Source organism: Suillus subaureus (genome assembly GCF_016647635.1).
Source record: "Suillus subaureus strain MN1 chromosome Unknown BJ212scaffold_249, whole genome shotgun sequence".
NCBI classification, from domain to species: Eukaryota; Fungi; Basidiomycota; class Agaricomycetes; order Boletales; family Suillaceae; genus Suillus; species Suillus subaureus.
Window position 1 is genome coordinate 1 of NW_024538805.1, and position 22,309 is coordinate 22,309.

Here is a 22,309-nt window from a genome sequence, read left to right on the forward strand (position 1 = left end):
TATAAAGCTTTACCTGATGTTAACATTCACTTATATATTGCAGAGAAGGAAAACCCTGTCAGAGGTTACATGGCTTGACCAGGATATGACACGATTATATAGCACTTTTCTATATGGGTCGTGGTTAAGAAGGGGTCGTTTCAAGACATTTCACAAATATAATCCTCCACTGGAACTGTTCCACTGGAGGGTCACAGAGTACCAGGGTATCGACAACAATGATCTCCACTGGAACCGTTCCACTGGAGGGTCACAGAGTACCAGGGTGTCGACAACAATGATCTCCACTGGAACCGTTCCACTGGAGGGTCACAGAGTACCAGGGTGTCGACAACAATGATCTCCACTGGAACCGTTCCACTGGAGGGTCACAGAGTACCAGGGTGTCGACAACAATGATCTCCACTGGAACCGTTCCACTGGAGGGTCACAGAGTACCAGGGTGTCGACAACAATGATCTCCACTGGAACTGTTTCACTGGAGGGTCACAGAGTACCAGGGTGTCAACAACAATGATCTCCACTGGAACAGTTCCATCGGAGGCTCGACTCCATGACAAGACAAAGACATTATGTAAGCTAATACCTGATCAACTAATTGATGAAAACCAATGTCATAGCCCTCGTCAAGGGGAGTCCATCCATAGTCTAATGACATCAATAGGATAAGATCCTAATGAATTATAAGCAAAATACTCGAAATCAAAGGGTTCAACAAAGCAACTCAACCGTGGGAACTACTCCGATAAAAATGCAAAAATCAAGCAAAATCAAGCAAAGTCTGAACGAGGATTCGACCCGGGCCATAAGGATAAGGATAAGGAATACGATAGTCAAGACTACGATAGCAAAAAATCAAGAAAACAAGCAAAAGACAAGGATAAGGATCACGACGGTCAAGACTACGATACGATAAGCAAGTCAAGGATAAGAAACGCGATAGTCAAGACTACGATACGATAAGCAAGTCAAGGATAAGAAACACGATACCATAGTCAAGACAAGGATAAGAAACGCGATAGACTACGATACGATAACTTACGATAACAATACGATAGTCAAGGATAAGGATAAGGATAAGCAGGGCAATCATATGTTAGACCGTCCCCACCCACCCACCCGTTAGCTCTCTCGTCGTCTCGTATAAAAACATATTCTCTCGGTGTCTCGCTTCTCGGTTAGATAGCTTAGCAACACACTACAATACACCACAATACAATACCCCAGCAAGACAAGCAATACAACAGCAATAACTCAGGCAAAATCAACCAACACAATACCAAAAAAATAGCAGAAATCACCCAAAATGAACCCAAGTCTGAACAACATTTTCGCCTAAGCCTGCCCCTCACATCAACCAAAATCAAGCCATGCAATACCAAAAAAATACCAAAATGAACCCAAAACCAAGCCCAGTCCTGACAAGGTTTTCGCCTAAACCTACCCCTCACATCAACCAAAATCAACCAACACAATACAAACAAAAATACCAAAAATCAACTAAAGTCAAGCCCAGTCCTGACAAGGTTTTCGCCTAAACCTACACCTCAGATCAAGCAAAAATCAACCAAAGTCAAGCCCAGTCCAAACAAGATTTTCACCTCACCCTATGCCTCAAGATCAAGCAAAATCAACCAACACAACGCCAAAAATCAACCAAAGTCAAGCCCAGTCCTGACGAGGTTTTCGCCTCACCCTACGCTTCAGATCAAGCAAAATCAAGCAACCCAATACCAAAAAAATACCAAAAATCAAGCAAAGTCAAGCCCAGCCCTGACAAGGTTTTCGCCTTCGCTTACGCTTCAGATCAAGCAACACAATAGCAAGAAAATATCAAAAATCAAGCAAAAATCAAGCAAAGTCAAGCAAAGTCTGAACAAGGTTTTCGCCTCAGCCTACGCATCAGATCAAGCAGCACAATAGCACAAAAATAGCGAAAATCAAGCAAAGTCAACCCAAGTCCGAACAAGGTTTTCGCCTCACCCCACCCCTCAAATCAAGCAAAGTCAAGCAAAGTTGAAACAAGGATGAGGATGAGCAACACGATAGTCAAGACTACGATAGCAAAAGACAAGGACAAGGATAAGAAACGCCACACCACACGCTACGACAACCAAGTCAAGTCAAGGATAACAAACACAATAGACCACCACACAATAACAACGCAAGACGACACAATACAATACAATCGCATACAATAACAATACAATAGTCAAGGATAAGGACAACAGGGCTCACCATACGTCAACATTCTTAAATCCCCCCCACCCCCCCGCCCGTTAGCTTTCTCGTCGTCTCGGATAAAAACGTATTCTCTCGGTGTCTCGGTTAGAGTTACCATACAACAGCCAGACAAGCAAGGCAATAGACTACGATAGTCAACACAAGCATAAGGAATACGATACAAAACCGCAATAGATCACAAAACACCCCAATAGTCAACCCAAGGACAACAAATACGGCACAATACCAAGACAACACAATACCCGCAAAATGGCCAAAATAAACCAACCCCAGAGCCATAAAATACCAAAAATAAAGCAAAATCAAGCCCAGTCCAAACAAGGTTTTCGCCTTCCCCTACACGTCAGATCAAGGAACACAATAGCAAAAAAGCATCGAAAATCAAGCAAAGTCAAGCCCAGTCCAAACCAGGTTTTCGCCTTTCCCTATCTATTGGAGTCAAGCATCTATGGTCCCATAGATGTTCCTCGAGGGAACACCTTAATTTGGTTAGTAAAGGGAACAGAGGAACACGAAGACCAATATTCTGTGGGAAAAGAGGGAACACCATGTCTTTATTTGGTTAGGCAAGGCACGAGGGAACACAGGGTTAGTGGGAACAGAGGAACATTATGTGTCATACTGTGTGGGAAAGAGGGAACACGGGAACATTATGTGTCACAATCTGTGGGAAAGTGGGAACACAGGAACATTGTCTGTGAGAAAGAGGGAACACATTCTTTATTTGGTTATGAAAGGCACGTGGGAACAGAGGAACATCATCTGTGAGAAAGAGGGAACACAGAAACGCTGTCTGTGGGAAAGTGGGAACAGAGGAACATCATCTGTGAGAAAGAGGGAACACATGGTCAGAGTCAACAGGGGGACATCATGTCTCATAATTTGTGGCAGGGGGGGAACACATTCTTTCTGTGGCCCTTAATTCACTGACCTTATTTACTCACCCCAGATTTTTCCTCCCTCATCTCTCTTGGCTCTATTCTCCCCATCTGACTCCATCCCCAGCCCTCAATAAGCTAGTATTTTATGTATATATTTCTATCAAAACATGATCTAATGATATTTTCACCCAGAACATAATGTTCCTGAGGCCCTGCAGGAAGTGTGCTGATACAGCATGAAAGAAGGAGGTGCTCACCACACCCACGAACACATTCTGTAAATTGTATAATTTGTCTGATAGACTGACCAACCTACTACTGCAGGCAGAAGTTGGCAAATGTCAATGCAAATCTTATTTGTACTGCAAGCAAATGATCAGGAAGGGCAGGGGGCATACCATCAGCAAGGCGTGAAAAAGGCTATTAACTGTATGCTTCATAGATCACTATCTATAGACTGTCATCCGCAATGAAGGATGTTTGGCACCCAAACATGATAGAACCACACTTTAATTGCCGAGTGTCCTAGTCCAATGCATTACAAACAGGATAACAAGCATTGTTAATATAACATGGCCATGTGGTGAGTATCAGACTTAATACATCATCCTTACAGGATCTTGCGCTAGTACTTCCCTTTGGTGTGTTCCATTACAGCGACCCCCACCATGTCAAGTCTGATCCGCCCTCTGTACTCTATACGATGACAGGTTCTCCCCAACATCTTTGCAGCCTCCATATTAATGTAAACCTCCACACTTACCTATGGTGCATGATAGCCCACTTGCCATGCCATGTCAAACCTCATCTATGCCGCATCACTGCCTCGTCAAGTGCCGCGACAAATCCCACCTGCACCTCAACAATTTTAGCTGTAAGTGCAACTTGGGTATTGCTTCACTACACACCAGCTACTGTAATTTTTTTTCTCATTTCTGCTTGCCTGTGCATGGCTCAGTCATATTTTATATTGTTATCCTGTCAGATTCATTTACAGCAGTAATGAAAAGAAACTACTTTCCCCATCTCTCTTTCTTCACTCCTGTGTGAAAACAATGTGCAAACATCGCAACAATTTCACACCATAGACAGTGCTGTGTACAGTTGACTGTGTGTGAATGCATCTGTATGAAAGTCGAGCATAGTGTGTTGGAGAGTCAGTCCACGGCGGCCATTGATCATTGTTGCATGTGCAGGCCATTATGGAAATTGTTTATGGTTGACGGTCCAATTGGAACACTCACGCTCAGCGAAACCCGACAATTTAGAGGTTGATCCGTGAAGATATGCGTTAGAGTACAAATTGAGGTGGATACAAATCTAAGAAATTCGGGACGGCAAAACTCAGATTTTGTGCAAGACGCAAAGAACCTTTGGAAAGGTGAAAAAAATGCAAGTATATCAGACTTTGATCGCCTAGTTTGCAAACTTTGCACGTATTGCATGCATTGCATGTTTATGTGTGTGATTTTCGCGTGCAAGTCCATAGTTGTGCTCTACAGATAATGTTTATTCCCAGTTAGTGCAGTTGAACCACGTGCATCTTCTCATCCGCCCACCATGTCATTTGACCCCGCTGCGACCCCCGCTCGATACAAACATTCGCTTGTCTTTCTAGTACAATATGACAACCACGAGCCTGGAGCAGCGAGTAGCCTTCGATTTGCTCACTGAGTCTCACCATGACTGTCGGTCTCTGTTGGTATTGTCTTCGAGAAGAGGAACTCGGACCTTGAGAATGCCGCGATCTTTGCCAATAACACATGTCAGATGTCAGCAAAGGTAGTCCTCATTGATATATGAAGTCTGTTTGTACAGCAAATCATTCAAAGGTGCTATGTGTGTAAGAAGGCGAGTTGTCAGCTATAAATTGCAACATCGTGACATTTCCTGCTGGCAGATTTGAGACATTACATCAGTCATACATAGCTCTATTGCCATGAAAACATATCAGCAAGAATAATGTGATTTGACTGTTATTGTGCAACGATGCAAGCGACCGTGGAATACTGTACTTTCAGATCGGCCATTGGCGGCGGAGTTAGTAAATGTTGCTATGTCATCTTTGTGATTCATCATCACGCTTGCCCTTGTCCTGCTGATACTCACTGAATGCCTCGCATCAAGAAAATAGGTCGCCAGCGACACGGGGGCACGGTGCTTCAACCTCACTTCAAACCCGTTCACAAACAATATCGTGCGATGACTGCAGCAAAATCTGCAGCAAAGCATGCTGCCATCAGTGGGGCACTTCCTCAACCCATCCGTGATTTCCGCATCCCTGTCACCAAGGCCGAACTCTCTATGGACCAATGGGATGCGCGTGCACCCCACAGAATTCATTACGGTGTTCCGGAACTGATAAGCTATGGTGCAGGGGATGCCGGTCAACTTGAGTTTTTGCGGGTTCCTGCTATGAAGGACCAGCGGATTCTCGGCTATGTGCTCCTCCCCGCCAGATATCGGTCGTCCTGGGTGTATCTTTGCTACTGTGTAGAGTACTGGCTCGCAGTGTGGAAATGTTGGGATGGTGAGTCAAAGAAGCATCAAAAGCAGAAGAAAACAAAGGCGCAACAAGAGAGGGCAGTCCTGATTGACACCTCTCGCAAGAACGCTGGTGCACGTTTCCTTCAAGCCATGGTTGCCAGAAGAATTGTGTTGGAGGAGTGCGTGGCGAACGGCGTGAATGATGAGCGGATTAAATCACTCGACGAGTTCCTCATTCGCGATCACCGAGATTGGCTATTCGTGGAGTTCGACGAGTTGCCTGACGATGCGGACATATATTTAGAGGCCGATCCATTGCACCCAGAAAACAAAAAGATATTCGGTACGCGTACCTGATGCGGACGCGTGCATCTGCGCTAACTTGCGATGGCCTCAGAAACGGGCTGGGGCGTAAATGTGAACGACATCTCAATGATGCTTGGCCAGGCAGATGATGCATGGATGTCCAAGGGACTTGACCTCTCAGTAATGTTCAAGAAAGAGATGGATGCAGCTCTCAAGAGGCTCAGAGACGGAGGGGAGGAGGTCCACATCACACACGATGAAAATGCAGAATTGCCAGACAGGTGGCATGAGTCCCATGAGCCACCAATACAATTCATTAGCAAAAGAAAGGACCAGCTCCTTCGCGCGGTGAGGAGTGGATGGACTTGTGCGTCTGCCCCACTAACATGATATTTGAGTACAGGAAAGAAATACATGAATGCAGCCCTCCATTTTTAGCTGAGCTAGAACACGAAAACAACACTTGCGACACTCACAGTACCAGATCTTCCCACCCTCCTGTCACTCTGCGTTTTTTGTGCCATCAGTACTCTGGCCTTAAACAACGGTCATACAACTCATACAACAGGAGACAACGTCTCTGTCGGCATTTATGTCACATGCTTTTTAATTACTGTACTCTAGCACATGTCTTATGTGTCACCGCAACCAACCAATGTCATGATTCGGTCAACCCCTCTGCAGGAGAGAATGGAGCAATGATGCAGATGAATGTCAATGACTCTTCTGAGAGCATCACCACCCTTGCCAGTGAGGTTTCTGTAAGACAGGGCATACATTGGTGGCAAACATTTTTAAACTTGGGAAGGGCCAAAACCTTGCTTGCCCTTGGCATTTGCTCCCTGCATGGAGGACATACAGAAAATGGACGGTATGTGTTAAGTCTGCTCAGACTCTGCGCCAGAGTCCGAGAAACATATCTGAGGGCGTCTGGTCAGAAAGTTCCAGGCTATCTGTTATTGCATTAATGTAATAACAGATAACCCGGAACTTTCTGACCAGACATCCACAGTGCACATTGTTTTCTAACCCGCATAATGACTGTATGCCCTTCTGAATGAATCCACCAACAACCACCCCTATTTCTCCTGTTCTACATCGTACCGGCTATCAACTTCCTCCTGCTCCCAAGTACCTCATCACCGCCTATTGATAACCCTAATAATAAGAACTTGTCAGCCACAAGCATAGAACTGATCATGATCTGGTGTGCCCTCGAGAGGCAAAATAGGGTGGCTCAGCAGTTGACGGCCTCAGTTTGTGCCGTCTTTGCCTCTGCAGTGCTCCCTGCAAGACATGGTTCTCTGTAGTCCACCTGCTGGTACCTTAAGGAGCAAATGGTTTAGTACTGAGAAGCCCTTGAGAATAGGCCATAATCCGTTTAGCAAGCAAGGTTCGACTCTCTTTTATCAGAAACCAACGATGAACATGTCTTAGTGGAAAAGGAAAGATACCGTCGCCATCTGCTTTACAATTCGCACAAGGCACACAGTTCCTTGGGCAGTCCCTCCCTAACGTTGCCAAATGCTGACACCCATCATGCTCCAAGGCATGACGATGATGTGCCAAGTCTCATGAGAGGCCACCTATGATAACCAATGTTATGAGTTTCATCAGCTCGCTTGCGGAATTGAATGGTTCTATATGTGGGGTGTGCATGTATGTATTTCCGTGATGTCTGAGTCCGATCCTAGTTTTTTTTTGCTTTCAGAGACATAAAGCAATGAAAATACATAACATTGCACAAGCATCTAAGGACTTTTATGCAAATCATTGCTACCAATACATGGTCATACACGTAACTCATATGATAGAGCAAAAAAGTCACATGCAATGGCATCAGATTTGAGTGTGATGTGAGGCAAACGCAAATGACGGTAAATGACTATACAGTACACCTTCTCATAACGCATAATTCTCATGATGCATCAACTCTTGGTGGGTCCCGCTGTGGGACACAGGTAATATGCATGCATAACGCATAAGTCTTAGGACTACTTTATGTGTCATTAGAGACGCCTTATTTGGGGGATCAAGTCCTGTTGAGGGTGGAGATATCATAGAGGTGGATTCAAATGATGAGGATGGTGAGGAAGATGAAAATGTGACTCCGTATTACACATTTGCGCAAGTTTTCACGCTGTGTCAGCAGCTCGAAGATGCTTGCCTTCAATTTAGAGAACTTGAGCAGTCATATCATCTGTCGAGGCAGCTGCGGCCATTTAGGGTTTGGTGCGCAGGGAGGAATTCCGCAGGGCAAAGCAGACAACAATAGGCATTCATATACGTATTTCGGCGCTTCAGCTTTGGTAAATAGTCATGTAATATTTGGTCCCGACATTATGCCTTATGAGAAAGCGTACTGTAGAACTTTTCTAACCGTGTCGGTAGCATAGTCAGCCACTGAAAAATCTTACATTTGTCTGTGTTTGGCATCGCGAAAAGTTACTATAATTGTCATGTGTAGTTGTGTGGCGGTATGGTGGTATGTTTGGTGTTCTGGATTCGTGTACTTAATGATTTGCCCAACATCCAACTTTCTTTGGTCTTCTCCACACCGTCATGTACCGCGCCGTGTCACACTCCAGTGACATGTATTCTGGAGTCATCCAGACATATAGCATACATGACGTCCTCTTCTCCTGTCAAGGAGACGCAATCTGTGGTTGACAGACCTGGGCAAGAAGCCCGACACCCCTGCGCTCATATACTCGTGTGTCTGATTGTTTTCATAGCGAGGCGGCATTGCTCAATGACCAACGTATGCATGGGTTCTGTCCTCCCAGGGGAATGGTTTCTCTCCCTGATAAGGATGGCGTGGTCTGGAGTCATCCAGACACCATATATACCTTCCCTTCTCCTGCCAAGGGGAAGTCCGGACTTGGCTGACATGCCAGTGCAGGAAGGCACAATAGCACGCCAAATGCTAGTACAGTATTATTTCGGTGTATGATAGTGTTAATCAACTCTGGCACACGCCCGCTGAAGAGTTTTGCAATTGTTATTCTGTCCATCGTCCGAGGTTGAACAGCTCTTTTCAGACCTTGATGGCACTCAATCTGCCAAGCGCTGCAATCTCTCTGTTGGCACATTCAAGACACTTGGCAAGATTCATGCATTCTATTTAGGTTTCTGACTGTAATCCATTGATTTCCGTATATTCGCGTCAAATCCAGCGAGATATCCAAGGGACACAGTTATATCCAGATCTACGAAATTCTATCTTGTAGTGAATGCATCAAAAACCATCAATGCACATTGTTTTCGCAGCTACGGAAAGCGCAGATACCAACGTGTGTCTACGCAATACAAAATACTACAGCCTCTGTGTGGCAGCGCATGGAAATGGCCATGTCCGATTTTCTCTCGGGCTGTGTAGCGAATGATGACATACTCTACTGGCAAAAATGTAGGACGAACACAGGCAGTCAAGACTCAATGCCTATAAATAATGCTTATGAATGGAACAAGATACTGAAACATAGTACTACAAGAATCACCTCAGTGCGAGGGAGCTGAAACAAGAAAAGCATCGGTAATTCAAAGAGATACGGTAGTGCTGAACCCAAAGGTTCCACGCCGAAGGTGCGACAGAACTTGTTACATTTATGCGCAGACCTGAAACTGTCAAAAGCAGAAGTGCAGTTCCTGTTGCCATAAAAGCTCTGGATACTTGCATTAACATGAACATGGCGGCCCATTTGTAGCACAAAAGAATTTCAACTCACGGCCCGTTAGGACTTGACAGTCAGTGAGGAGGTCACCAGGACCTATGCCAAATAGTACAGTCAGTCAGCCATGTGTCTGGAAGGGGGTTGAGCACTCACCCTAAAAATCAGATAGGTAAACCATACTGCCAGTAAGGCGACATTGGACATGTTGCACGAAGCATAACAACATTATAATGACCGTTTCTCCGCCCTCTAGACTACAGGCAGGAACGGCGGAGATTTTGTTGATATATTTAACGAATTTCACACTAATCCGTTCCTCGACAAGATAGTTTGCGGCGCCAAGATTGTTGTTGGAATCATCGGGAACAACCAGTGCAGCATGGGCTGGCCTGAGACACGGTAACCGAACTTCAATATCTTGACTCACATTCCTAGTCTTGAGCATCTCATTGACGAAGGTATATGCCATGACCAGTAATGATGCGCCCCAGTAAAGGCTCGGAAGGACATGAAAAGATCCACATATGCGTCCCAGATATTGTCACAAGTCAGCACGGTATAACCAAGCTCAGACATATGTTCTGTGACCTGTTAAAAGAATTCCTCGGGTACCAGTTGAAAAACGGGGTGATCAGAAGGAGCGTATGTCTGACGGACACACTTAAGCGACAAATTGTGGATAGTAACACACATCAATATTTGGGAGAGATATAACGAGACACATGTGACTGATGATTGAATGTAAGGGTCCTAGGAGCTTGCATCAAAGGTGTTTGCGTCGGGATTCTGATATTGTCGCAGCTCTCTACATATTCAAATCAACCGAAAACGATTTGGCTTTGAGTTGCAAACAATGACAGCGCAAAAATGTAGACGAAAGGAAAGCTATGGATGGAAAGCATCCACATCATTCATATGTCATAGGCGACCCTTCGCTGCCATCGTTGCTTGACCCTTCCAAACTTGACGACAACCTCCTGCGTTTCACAGGACGACGGGTGGATGCTTCAGTGTTGGCCTCGTGTCTTTTGCTCCTCCTGGAGTCCTTTCGATCGGCGGCTCGAGTGGCGTTCACGAAAAAGTTATTGAGTCCAGCTGATGGGGGGAAATGGTGCCAGAAGAGCGTCGGAGCAATGGTAGGTTTGACGCGGAAGAAATACTCATTGTCCTTGTCAATAGCCACCCAGGCGGATGTCCATTGACACTTTGCACAGGTAATGCGAACCTTGCCGTTCTTTGTCGACACCCGGTTGTCCGATGCCGCGGGACGGCAGCCTTCTTTCGCGCATGCACTGAACTCGTGGCCAAACGCACGATACGGAGGACGGTGCTTGCTTATCTCTCTGCTCTCAACGATGCGCTTCCCCTCTGCGTATGAGCCATAGACAATCACGACGGTGTTGTGGTCTAAAACATCTGGACTGGAGGCGAGTAATTCGCACAATGAGTCCCAGACATCCGGTATTCCGAACAGAGTAGCATTGCGAACAAAGGCTTGAACCATGGGGCCAACGTTCACAGGGAGCGTCGAGGCTCCTCCAAATCCAATGATAAAATCAAAGACGTCGCTAAGATACTTATGAGGGGGACTGCGATAAACTAATGCAATGCAACTTACTCCTTCACCAGTGTCAGCAGCGAGTCAAAGTGATGTCTGACTCGCATGGCAGGCCCACAAGTAACCAGGATAAGTCCCCGCCGTCCACCCCTCGCCTTGGGCGTGGTATCGCACCATGGCGTGCTACCCTTGACGGTCGTCTCCACCGACTTATCATCTCTCGCATATGATGACGCCATCTTCATCGCCTTCATGAACTGCTTACCGAGGTAGGCTTCTATTATTTCTGCGGCGGTGGTATTGGTTCCTCCGGAAGCCCCACCGGTATGCTGCAACATTCCAGTGTACTCATCGGAGTGGGTGTCCATGATCACAAAGGTATTGCTGGGAACATTCTCCAAGATGGAGGTGGTAATGAAGTTCGAAGGTATTTTCAACAGACGCGATTGTTTCCCGTGAGCCCCTGCCTTCATGGCGAGGGTAGCAGTGGTCAACTGTCGATTACAAAAAAAGGTTAGGTGCTAGGGGTCAAGGACGAGAATGGCTTACATTTGCAGATGATTGTTTGTATTGGGTCACGAGGTCAAGATTAATCAGGAGCTTCAGATAATGGTCCTTCATCGAATCTAAGGTTATGTGAACAATACAAGCTGGCCACGCCTTCTTCACTCTCTTGCGCATCCCATATCCGATTACCTTGTAAGGTAAGCTCCTCTCCTTTCCATCGATCTTTCTAGCGCACAGTGGACACAGGAACTCCCAATTCTTCGGGACCGAGTCGTGGCCAATGCATCCAGATCCGCCCGGCCGTGTTTGGTGACATATAATGGCGCCACATTTGACACACATGTGGGAAGTTGTTGTATCACACGCATCCGAGCAGAAATGGCAGAAGGTGCCAAGATGGTTGAGTTCGATTTTTGTGATTCCGGCGACGCAAGATTCGATGGTAGGTTCGATGTCGTGGGCAGCTGGGGGACGACCAACGGGGGCTTCAATCGATGGATCTTGCAATGTCAGACTGCCGATGTCGGGGCGCCCAGGGGCAGACCGAGCGATTCCCAAGTGAATAGCGGCAGCACGAGCTTTTGGAGGCATTGCGTCCGAGTTGAAGGATGGCACTAACAAAAGAGTTCAATTTGTAGAGCAAGTAATATTGATCTATGCTTGTAACCCGGTTACCCAGATATGGACGAACTCATTTTTGACACTCCGACTAATCTCCGACCAAACCTGGACCCTACTGAGAGTTCGAAAGCTGGGATCGGCAGAAAACCTGATGCTCATGGAGGTGATGCAATTGACCACAAGGCTTAGCGATGTGCAGCTCATGAAGATGCAAATTGCGATGAGCGAATACGAATTGGTCTGTAGTAGCTGTAGTCAGCAGAACCAAACTGGTTTGATCCAGTAGAACACGAAGACCAAATTTACTTGGTAGTGGACTCTGCATAACGGACACGGGCGGACAAAAAGTTTTCGTCGGTTTCGCTTGAAAGCTTTGGTTTCCAATTAGGGCTCTGTGAAAAACTACCCAGGGAGTTTTTGACAAGTTTTTAACTCACCCCCACCTTCGAGGGGTTTTTGACACCCCCAAAAAATGCGTTTTTCTCAGTCATTTTGACATTTTTTCGCTATTGTAATGCAAAGGCCCATTGTACAGGCCCTCGCGAAGGCATTATAGCACTATTTTCTATATAGGTTTGGGTTAGTAAAGGGTTTCTTTAAGGCATATTGATAGGCCAGTCCCTCCACTGGAACAGTTCCAGTAGAGGTCAGTCAGTCAGTTAGGTTGGTCTAGTCCCTCCACTGGAACAGTTCCAGTAGAGGTCAGTCAGTTAGGTTGGTTTAGCCAGTGCCTCCACTGGAACAGTTCCAGTAGAGGTCTGTCAGTCAGTTAGGTTGGTTTAGTCCCTCCACTGGAACAGTTCCAGTGGAGGTCAGCCAGTCAGTTAAGTTTAGCCAGTGCCTCCACTGGAACAGTTCCAGTAGAGGTCAGTCAGTCAGTTAAGTTTAGCCAGTCCCTCCACTGGAACAGTTCCAGTAGAGGTCAGTCAGTCAGTTAGGTTAGTCTAGTCCCTCCACTGGAACAGTTCCAGTAGAGGTCAGTCAGTCAGTTAAGTTTAGCCAGTCCCTCCACTGGAACAGTTCCAGTAGAGGTCAGTCAGTCAGTTAGGTTTAGCCAGTACCTCCACTGGAACAGTTCCAGTGGAGGTCAGTCAGTCAGTCAGGTTGGTTTAGTCCCTCCACTGGAACAGTTCCAGTAGAGGTCAGTCAGTCAGTTAGGTTGGTTTAGTCCCTCCACTGAAACAGTTCCAGTGGAGGTCAGCCAGTCAGTTAAGTTTAGCCAGTGCCTCCACTGGAACAGTTCCAGTAGAGGTCAGCCAGTCAGTTAAGTTTAGCCAGTGCCTCCACTGGAACAGTTCCAGTAGAGGTCAGTCAGTCAGTTAAGTTTAGCCAGTCCCTCCACTGGAACTGTTCCAGTGGAGGTCAGTCAGTCAGTTAGGTTGGTTTAGTTCCTCCACTGGAACAGTTCCAGTAGAGGTCAGTCAGTCAGTTAGGTTGGTTTAGTTCCTCCACTGGAACAGTTCCAGTGGAGGTCAGTCAGTCAGTTAGGTTTAGCCAGTACCTCCACTGGAACAGTTCCAGTGGAGGTCAGTCAGTCAGTCAGGTTGGTTTAGTCCCTCCACTGGAACTGTTCCAGTGGAGGTCAGTCAGTTAGGTTGGTTTAGCCAGTGCCTCCACTGGAACAGTTCCAGTAGAGGTCTATCAGTCAGTTAGGTTGGTTTAGTCCCTCCACTGGAACAGTTCCAGTGGAGGTCAGTCAGTCAGTTAAGTTTAGCCAGTGCCTCCACTGGAACAGTTCCAGTAGAGGTCTGTCAGTCAGTTAGGTTGGTTTAGTCCCTCCACTGGAACAGTTCCAGTGGAGGTCAGCCAGTCAGTTAAGTTTAGCCAGTGCCTCCACTGGAACAGTTCCAGTAGAGGTCAGTCAGTCAGTTAAGTTTAGCCAGTCCCTCCACTGGAACAGTTCCAGTGGAGGTCAGTCAGTCAGTTAGGTTAGTCTAGTTCCTCCACTGGAACAGTTCCAGTAGAGGTCAGTCAGTCAGTTAGGTTAGTTTAGTTCCTCCACTGGAACAGTTCCAGTGGAGGTCAGTCAGTCAGTTAGGTTTAGCCAGTACCTCCACTGGAACAGTTCCAGTGGAGGTCAGTCAGTCAGTCAGGTTGGTTTAGTCCCTCCACTGGAACTGTTCCAGTGGAGGTCAGTCAGTTAGGTTGGTTTAGCCAGTGCCTCCACTGGAACAGTTCCAGTAGAGGTCTGTCAGTCAGTCAGGTTAGTTTAGTTCCTCCACTGGAACAGTTCCAGTGGAGGTCAGTCAGTCAGTCAGGTTGGTTTAGTCCCTCCACTGGAACAGTTCCAGTGGAGGTCAGTTAATTAGTGAAGTTGGGCCAGTGCCTCTACTGGAACAGTTCTAGTGGAGGTCAGTTGGGGTTAGTTATGTTGGTTTAGTCCCTCTACTAGAACCATTTCAGGGTTAGTTAGTTGTGTCAGTACCTTCACTACAACCATTCTAGTGAAGGTCAGTTAGTTAGTTTGGTTCATTACTTCCACTGGAACTGTTCCAGTGGAGGTCAGAGTTAGTAAGGGAGGTTGGATCAGTGCCTCTACTGAAATGGTTAGGATAGAGGTCTGTTAGTGAGGCAGTTGGCTATGGTTAGTTAGTCAGATCATATTTATCCAAGTGCCTCCACTGGAACTGTTCCAATGGAGGGTTAGTTAGTGTGAGTTAGTTAGGTCAGATTATCTATTTGCTTCTACTGGAACTGTTCCAGTGGAGGGTTGGCCAGGGTTAGAGTTAGAGTTAGATCATTTGAAATGTCTCTCAAACCATTCAACCTTTTAAATTATGTTCACTTCTCTCCAACCCAGTAGTTCAAGTTGTAGGGTTTGAAAATAAATATTTACACTATACTACCATACTGCAAAAGGCCACTGAGCCAGCTTCTCACAACTGCTATCCTATTTTTCAGTGACTGATTATCACACAGGTGCCATTTTCTGATTCTGTTACTGCTGACACAAAATTGGTGAAAGAGGCTTGGCATGAGGTGTGCCTTTAGCAGTCAAAATGGTAAGTATTCTGTTCTTAGGGTATTCCTGGTCTTATTTATGTGAAGCTCTTAAAATGCACATAACTAACCCTTCCAAGTACACTCAGCACTTTGACTTGCAATGTTTCCTTACTGTTTTCTTGGAACACTTTTATCTATGTGTCAGATGTCATCCTCATCAGAGCTGTGTGCTATCATCCACTGTTGCAGTGGATTTTTGCCTAGTCCTTTTATTGCTATTGCCTTTTGCTCCTGATTTCTTCCGTTGCTGATCATCATCTGCAGTTTATCATCTTTGAGCTGGCTCATGCTCCTCACAGGGGTTTTACCTTTTTGTTAGGGTTAGTCTTATTTGTTGAAGAGATGGCATATAAGCAGTATCTAAGTGAATGCAGTTGTAAGCCACAGCAGGTATGCAAATAATTTATTGCTAGAGCATTCTCTGATTTCATCTCATTGCAGAAAAGCACTTGTGTCAGTGTTAGGGTCGTGTGCTCAAGGGGGTTGGATCACAAGGGCTTGGCCTCAGCTCGTACGCTGTGCCCCTTTCCCGAGTATGTGCCCTTAATTTCCAGGGGCTAGAACAGTTGTCCAGAGTTTCTGGGATTTGACTAGGGTGGACAATGGATGTCCAGATGTTATTTGGACAAGCAGATAAGACTAATCCAGACGAAGTCCAGACTAGAAACTAACAGAGGATAGACTACCTTGAGGGTTAGAGTTGGAAATGTAGTCTAGGATGCAATCCTAAGACTTGGAATATGACAAGAGACTTATCTCGAGTCCGGAGGACACAGGAATGAGCAGGAACTAAGATGATATTTGAACTGGAGTATTTCCAAGAGTTACAGGAGGTTTATATACTGTAGGTATCATATAGGAATCAGTCAGCAAACATAAAGGCTATGTACAAAGCATATGCAAAGTCTATTAGTAAGTAGGACAGATCATGAATAATGAACACCAGAAATGAAATGTATGTAATGGATCAATAATCAGAAGGGAAACATGGTTAACTGGAGTCCAGAGACAGGGGAAGTCTAAATGGGATTGGGCACTGATATAGGGTTTAGATTCCGGAAGGAAGATAAAGATAGATCAGATCATTTGAGATCTGGATCTTGGATCTGGATATCCGGAGAAGCAGATTTAGAGTTGAGAGTCTGGAATGGCATATGACAGTCAGCCATAATGCTGTGAACATGGCCAACGTAAAAACATCCAGGGGACTTGCTGCAACAGGTGTTGGGACTGTCGATTGCGCAAGGCATGATATGAAGCTTCCTAATGGAGTGGGTGATCTGCAAAAGGGCGAAAAGTGCGTTTTATACTACTCATTGAGCCTCATGTATCTAAACCTGTACTACCAGTTAGGGTTAGACATGGACTATCTAGTTTTTTTGGTAATTCTTAGCTTTTTGGTCTTCATTTTCAACCTGTCATATGATATGGCATGCCAATGGCATAAGAAATTATGGACTTGTATGGACTCATTGTCACCTTGCCTGCACCTTGCCTGCAAAAACAAGATTATCAGATTTTTCATCCCAAAATTCCATCTCAATGCTCATATTCAACCATGTCAAACAATGTTTTCATTTAACTGTAGCAAGAACGTCAGATGCACAGATGGGAAAGCACCCAAGAGAGGATGGGCAAACATTAACTGTGTGGCATCAAGTACCAAAGGGTTAGAGGGACCAGGAGCACATCACGACATCTTGGATGACCATTTTGGAGACTGGAACTGGAAAAAATTACAATGCTTGGTGGGGATCTTGCATTGCTAATATTAGCTTGATCTCACATTTTTCTAGGTGAATGGATGCTCCACAAAATCAAACAAGCTTCCAGCAGATCCAAGCTTCATCGAGAGGAGCTGCATGAACTCGGACATACGATACCAGCACTATCACTGTCTGCATGGAGATCAGAAATAATAGCATGGGAAGAGGACCACACAAAACCCAATCCATTCAGGAGCAGGGTTGTTTGTACATTATTATCTACTTATCTGTTTGAGCAAGACTGATGGGTTTTATCTGAAAGCCATCACACAGGCTGCTATTTGATGTCAGCTAGCCAAGAAGGATGCTGCAGACCTACAATCTGGTGCAGATATCTTGTTGCACACTGAAATATCCCCAAGTATCCTGATTGTGTCAGGGATTGATTTGCAGGATCAACAGTGAGTATCATGACTTGGACATCTACTGAACTATTGCTCACAAGAGAAACACCAGACAATGTTTGGCTGTGGATGCATCAGCACTGGGCCAGCATGCGACTGACACACAAAAATGAAGATATATATCAAAGCAACACTCTTCAATGCCAACTGGATAATTGGGTTCACATCTAGGTCCTTTACATGCTTGCAGTCACCCCCATCTGTTCTGCCAAGGAAGCTCATCAATCTCAACATACCACAACACTGAAGCCAGAGGACTTCAAACTCTGGCCACCATCTGAGCTCAACCTACACATTCCTTGCCACCAAAAGCTTTATGATTGTGAATGGGAACTTTGTTATGCTCAGGCCTGTGATGCATTGAATGATGTTTGACAGAACATCCATTTATTCACTCATCTCAACATATTCAGGGTTAGTGAGTGTACGAGGTCAGGGTGCATCCACTCATGCCTGCACTGCTCTCAATCTTGCGACAGCAAAAATACATGCTGGTAAAGCTAAGTATGATGCTGCCCAGGCTGCACTTGTTGCCCTCACACCACAGCTAGGAAAAACTGGCTGGAGCAATATTTTGCACCCTCTTTTAGTGTTGGATATGAGACCTATGGGCGACTTCATTCAAGGGCAATCTGAAGGTACATCCCTAACTCTACAGAGTAGAGAAAGGGTTCTGTAGCATTCAAATGTCATTTTCTCTACAAACTCTTGTGCCCCGTTTTCCCATGAATGTTGCTTAGGGTTTCACAGAACCTCCCAACATGTTGACAAATTTTCATTTGTTATTCTTGTTCTCGACCTCAGCCATTCTGTGCTCTACTAGGCTGTACACTGGTGTGTGTGATATTTGACATTTTGCTGCTCTTGGACCCTGTGATGTGAGTTCAGTGTAATTCTCATTCTTCTTGCATTCTGAGCCTTTTTCAGGACCTTTATAGTCAAGGCTCCATGTCACATTGCTCAAGTTCTCGACGAGCGGGACTGCCCACCACTTTTGATCATGCGTAACATTACTGAATACCCTGTATACTATGATGCACTTTATTATTTGCAATATCACACCTATAACTTTGATACCCCTGATAAATTTTGTGCATGGCTGTTGAATTCACTCATATCTCATCATCATTCCTGTTGCACTTGTTCCTTTGAATTTTGTGGTTGTGTTGCATTCAATGGTTTCTCCGTTATCGTTACTGATGGCCACAGATCTCTGTCCCTCTGTCCAAGTGAGTTCAAGTCTTCAGGTTATTGCCACTGTGTACTTCTGCGCAGGTTCAGCATGTGTGGTTGTGACAGAGTGGCTTTCTCGCTTGCAAGGAAGATTGATTGTCTTCCTGCTTGAATTGATCACGACAAGCAGACCATCGTCACTCACCTTTTGGACCTTCTTGTGTCGGTGCTTTCGAAAACTACCCAGGCCCTTCCAGGCACTAAACTTAAGCCATGTACCAAGGGGGAACATGTGAATCTTATTGTGTGACACTATCTTCGAGCCTGTTCAGTGTTGCTGATTTGCCCCAAATGGGTATTGACAAGATTCTTTCAGCTGTAGTCCTACCTTCTGGATGTGCACACCACTTGTTACCTCTCTGTCTGCTCACATCTTCAGCATGTATGGTGATGAGGTTGCTCAGTCCCTTTGTTGACCGCCTCCCAGCTGTTATGCATCCTACTCTCTTGACTGTTTGTGTGTCCCTTGGTTGGCTCTACCGATTGAAGTGCTTGTACGTTGTCTTTGCACTTTATTGCTTGATGTGCTATCACAATGCATATGCAGTCTACCACTGGATGGGCGTCCTGTGTTGAATACTTGGTCTCATACCAAGACTAGCAATAGTCTGGCTTGTCACACCCATGAATGTGCAATGTATTTACAGGCTGTGGATGCGGATTCCTTGAATGTGGTGTGGTTTGCACATTTTCCTTTTGCCTCTCCTTCTGATTTGCTGGACACTCATTACCTCTCAGCCGTTCTTGAATTTGAGTATGGTCTGGATGTCCTTCGTTGTGTGGCCACAGAACCCTTGTCCCTGGTTGAACGATGGAAGTTACAGCGACACAAGGACAAAAAATTAAGATTCAAGAGGATGAACATCTGCTGGAAGAGTATTGCCATGCATGGCCAGTTCCCATCCCTCAGACAACTGTGAACTCATGTCTTAATAACTATTATCAGGCTTCTAAGTGGAGCATTTCTCCCATCTGCGCTGTGTGTGCTCGCCATCACAAGATTCCAAGGTTGGGGTCATTTCTGCCACTGGCAAGCCAGTCTTCCATCTTGAAGCCCTCCATCTCACTGACCAATTCATTATTCAGAAGTGTGTTCTTCAAGGGTTGTCCAATGCATTCTATTTCAATTGTCCAATCATCAATGGTTTGATGCTTGATCACACAGGTATTGTGGATTGCACCAGTGACCAGGTGCATCTGTTTCTGTGTGCTTCATGTCGTGCCTCCTTATCCAAGCCTAACAGTGTACCTCACTTGGCATTAGCTAACAACCTGTATTGAGGACAACTGCCAGTTCATTTGCAAGATATATCATGGGTTGAGGAGAAGATCTGTGCTATCTATTGTGTTACGGCTCATGTGACATGATTGTTTCAGTCATCTGATCCCACCCAGCCAAAGGTTTTTCATGGTAATACTTGTGTGCACGACATGAACATTGTTTCTACAGCTTCTGTTCTGCCCTGCATGCCATCTGATGTCAATGGTCTCCTCAGCATCATCTTCATCAGACCCAGCAAATTCAATCTTAATCAGCTGGGCATGGTCTTCCGTGTGCGTAAATGAAAGATGTGGACTTGCCTTTTGTGTCTTGAGCATCACAACCATCTGTACTCAACAATCCCTCTGGACTCTGAAGTGATGTCCATGTACCCTAAAGACGACATTCTGCTGAGACTGTCAGATCATGTGATTGAAGACCACAAACGCGATGCATGTACAGTTTTTGAGGAAAAAACTGCCAGGTTTTCCACTCATCCTGCTGAGTTGATGTGTGATGATCCTGATCATGGCAAATCCTCTGGTGAGCAAACTGAACAAGTTGTTATGTTGGAGAAAATGGGAGTTTCTGATCCCAAGAGTGACAAGATCAATGGGCAGATGTTCACTGCTGCTGTGCTCCATAATTTATACTCACATTCAGGTTCTCATCCAGATCTTGTCATTCTCCAAGGCTCACAAGCAATAACAGAGTATCACAATCCGGATCTGCTTGTCAGTATGTATCCCATGTTGTTTCCCTGTGGAATAGGTTGGTTTGAAGATCCACAGAGACCAACCACTCTATCATTTGAGGCTCAAGCCCATTACTACTTGGAGCTGGCCGACTGGTCGTTTCGTTACCATCATTCTTACCTGTTTGTGGCATTGAACATGACTCAATGCTGGGCTGCACATTTACAGACATTCTTCACAGTTTGCAAATCAAACTTTGATGATGTTGCCCGCAAACTCACTCAGGTCTCTCTAGCAGTTTTGGACAATCTCGCATATTGATTAGAGCGAGAACACAACTATTTGCAATTAAGCAGTGGGGAGCAATCAGCCTTGAAGTTGCTGAGGCAGGTTAACACCATGTCTGCTCGAATACCTGGCTCACAAGCTTCCAAAATTTATGTGCATAATGAAATTCGTAGTTACTTCAGTTATTTTGGTCTGCTCACTTGTTTTTCACTTTCAACCCAAGCACTGTTCACAGTCCCATCTTTCAGGTGATGTTTGGTGACCATACTGTAGATTTGTCTGCACGTTTTCCCTCGCTTCATCTTGGCCCATGACTGTGCACTCTGGCTGGCCCAGGATCCTGTTGCAGCAGCAGATTTTTTTCGAGTTTTCATGGAGGTGTTGCTTTGAGCATCTTCTGGGATGGGACTTTAAAAGCAATTGCTCAAGCCCCATGGGCAGAATTTTCGGATGATTGCAAGCTTTTTATGGTTCATCTGAATACACAGAATGAGGCTCTCTCTATGGTCACTACTTGCTTTAGGGTGGTTGGTGGGTCCAATCTATCTGAAATTCATCTGATGTTGTGTGATGAAGCTTACCAGAAGTGGTTCTTTGCACTCTTCGACAACATTATACACCATCATCTGCCTGATGTAGAAGTCAAAATTGATCACAAGTATGACTCTCATGTCAAGCGACCTCCTCTGCCACCATTGATGAAAGACATCAACTGTGGCAAACCTTCCCTCACTACTAATGAGGAGTGGTCCTCCATGTTGCTACACAGGTTAAGCAGTGTGGTGAGTCTTTACAATGACACAGCTGTCAGCCAGTTTGTCACAAGTACAGTAATGATGACAAGTGTTGATTCCTCTTTCCTCATGAGGTCATTGAGTTGTCCCACTTTGAGCCGGAGACAAATTCAGTCATTTTCATGTGCAAAGATCTGTATGTAAACTATTTCAATCCTTACATCCTCATGTTCTGTCGGCACAATCATGATATTAAGTGTATTTTATCAGGTAAAGGCGCAAAGGTGGCAATGTTCTATATCTCCGATTACATTACAAAGATGGATTCAAAAACCTATGAGATGTTGTCCCTGTTGTCCCATGCAGTTGCCTGTGTTCCTATGCATGAATTTCAGACAAGCCTTGCTGATGGTGCTAAGCACATGTTACACAAGTGCCTTTCTCAATTCAATGGTCAGCAGCAGATACATGCCCAGCAGGCAGCACATTACCTCCAAGGACTTGGTGATGGCATCCCATCCCATGACACCGTACCCATGATGTCATCTCTGTAGCTCTCTTATGTCAAGGGTACTGTTGCAGGTGAAACACATGTGGATGATCCTGATGACCAAGACTTGGATTCCGAAGATTGTAAATTTGAGATG

The 22,309-nt window shown here is 45.3% G+C and overlaps 7 protein-coding genes across 7 annotated transcripts; 5 read left to right on the forward strand and 2 right to left on the reverse strand.

The window, feature by feature from the left end:
* Window positions 1-43: 43 nt before the first annotated feature.
* BJ212DRAFT_1306203 (uncharacterized protein) lies at window positions 44-963 on the forward strand (the record flags this gene model as incomplete). The annotated part of the gene is made up of 4 exons (XM_041333804.1): window positions 44-324; window positions 426-574; window positions 621-646; window positions 709-963. Coding segments are annotated over 4 exons (711 nt in total), but the record flags the coding sequence as incomplete, so codon positions are not given.
* Window positions 964-5,237: 4,274 nt separating this feature from the next.
* Window positions 5,238-8,807, forward strand: BJ212DRAFT_1306204 (uncharacterized protein; the record flags this gene model as incomplete). The annotated part of the gene is made up of 9 exons (XM_041333805.1): window positions 5,238-5,955; window positions 6,010-6,285; window positions 6,543-6,789; window positions 7,229-7,311; window positions 7,762-7,774; window positions 7,932-8,150; window positions 8,386-8,403; window positions 8,569-8,631; window positions 8,654-8,807. The coding sequence occupies 9 exons, from the start codon at window positions 5,238-5,240 to the stop codon at window positions 8,805-8,807; spliced, it is 1,791 nt and encodes a 596-aa protein (XP_041185373.1).
* Window positions 8,808-9,746: 939 nt separating this feature from the next.
* On the reverse strand, window positions 9,747-10,088 carry BJ212DRAFT_1290330 (uncharacterized protein; the record flags this gene model as incomplete). Its single annotated transcript, XM_041332088.1, has 1 exon — window positions 9,747-10,088. A coding segment is annotated over one exon (342 nt), but the record flags the coding sequence as incomplete, so codon positions are not given.
* Window positions 10,089-10,499: 411 nt separating this feature from the next.
* BJ212DRAFT_1306205 (uncharacterized protein) lies at window positions 10,500-12,248 on the reverse strand (the record flags this gene model as incomplete). Its single annotated transcript, XM_041333806.1, has 3 exons — window positions 10,500-11,181; window positions 11,211-11,644; window positions 11,700-12,248. The coding sequence occupies 3 exons, from the start codon at window positions 12,246-12,248 to the stop codon at window positions 10,500-10,502; spliced, it is 1,665 nt and encodes a 554-aa protein (XP_041185375.1).
* Window positions 12,249-15,976: 3,728 nt separating this feature from the next.
* BJ212DRAFT_1592119 (uncharacterized protein) lies at window positions 15,977-18,449 on the forward strand (the record flags this gene model as incomplete). Its single annotated transcript, XM_041342524.1, has 10 exons — window positions 15,977-16,193; window positions 16,443-16,578; window positions 16,870-16,940; window positions 17,078-17,250; window positions 17,339-17,448; window positions 17,493-17,610; window positions 17,830-17,869; window positions 17,931-18,089; window positions 18,275-18,285; window positions 18,390-18,449. The coding sequence occupies exons 1-10, from the start codon at window positions 16,166-16,168 to the stop codon at window positions 18,447-18,449; spliced, it is 906 nt and encodes a 301-aa protein (XP_041185376.1). The 5' UTR covers window positions 15,977-16,165.
* Window positions 18,450-20,325: 1,876 nt separating this feature from the next.
* Window positions 20,326-20,961, forward strand: BJ212DRAFT_1489253 (uncharacterized protein; the record flags this gene model as incomplete). The annotated part of the gene is made up of 1 exon (XM_041341407.1): window positions 20,326-20,961. One exon carries the CDS (start codon window positions 20,326-20,328, stop codon window positions 20,959-20,961), a length of 636 nt encoding a protein of 211 aa, XP_041185377.1.
* Window positions 20,962-21,805: 844 nt separating this feature from the next.
* Window positions 21,806-22,030, forward strand: BJ212DRAFT_1219333 (uncharacterized protein; the record flags this gene model as incomplete). The annotated part of the gene is made up of 1 exon (XM_041329351.1): window positions 21,806-22,030. A coding segment is annotated over one exon (225 nt), but the record flags the coding sequence as incomplete, so codon positions are not given.
* Between the last annotated feature and the right edge of the window lie 279 nt (window positions 22,031-22,309).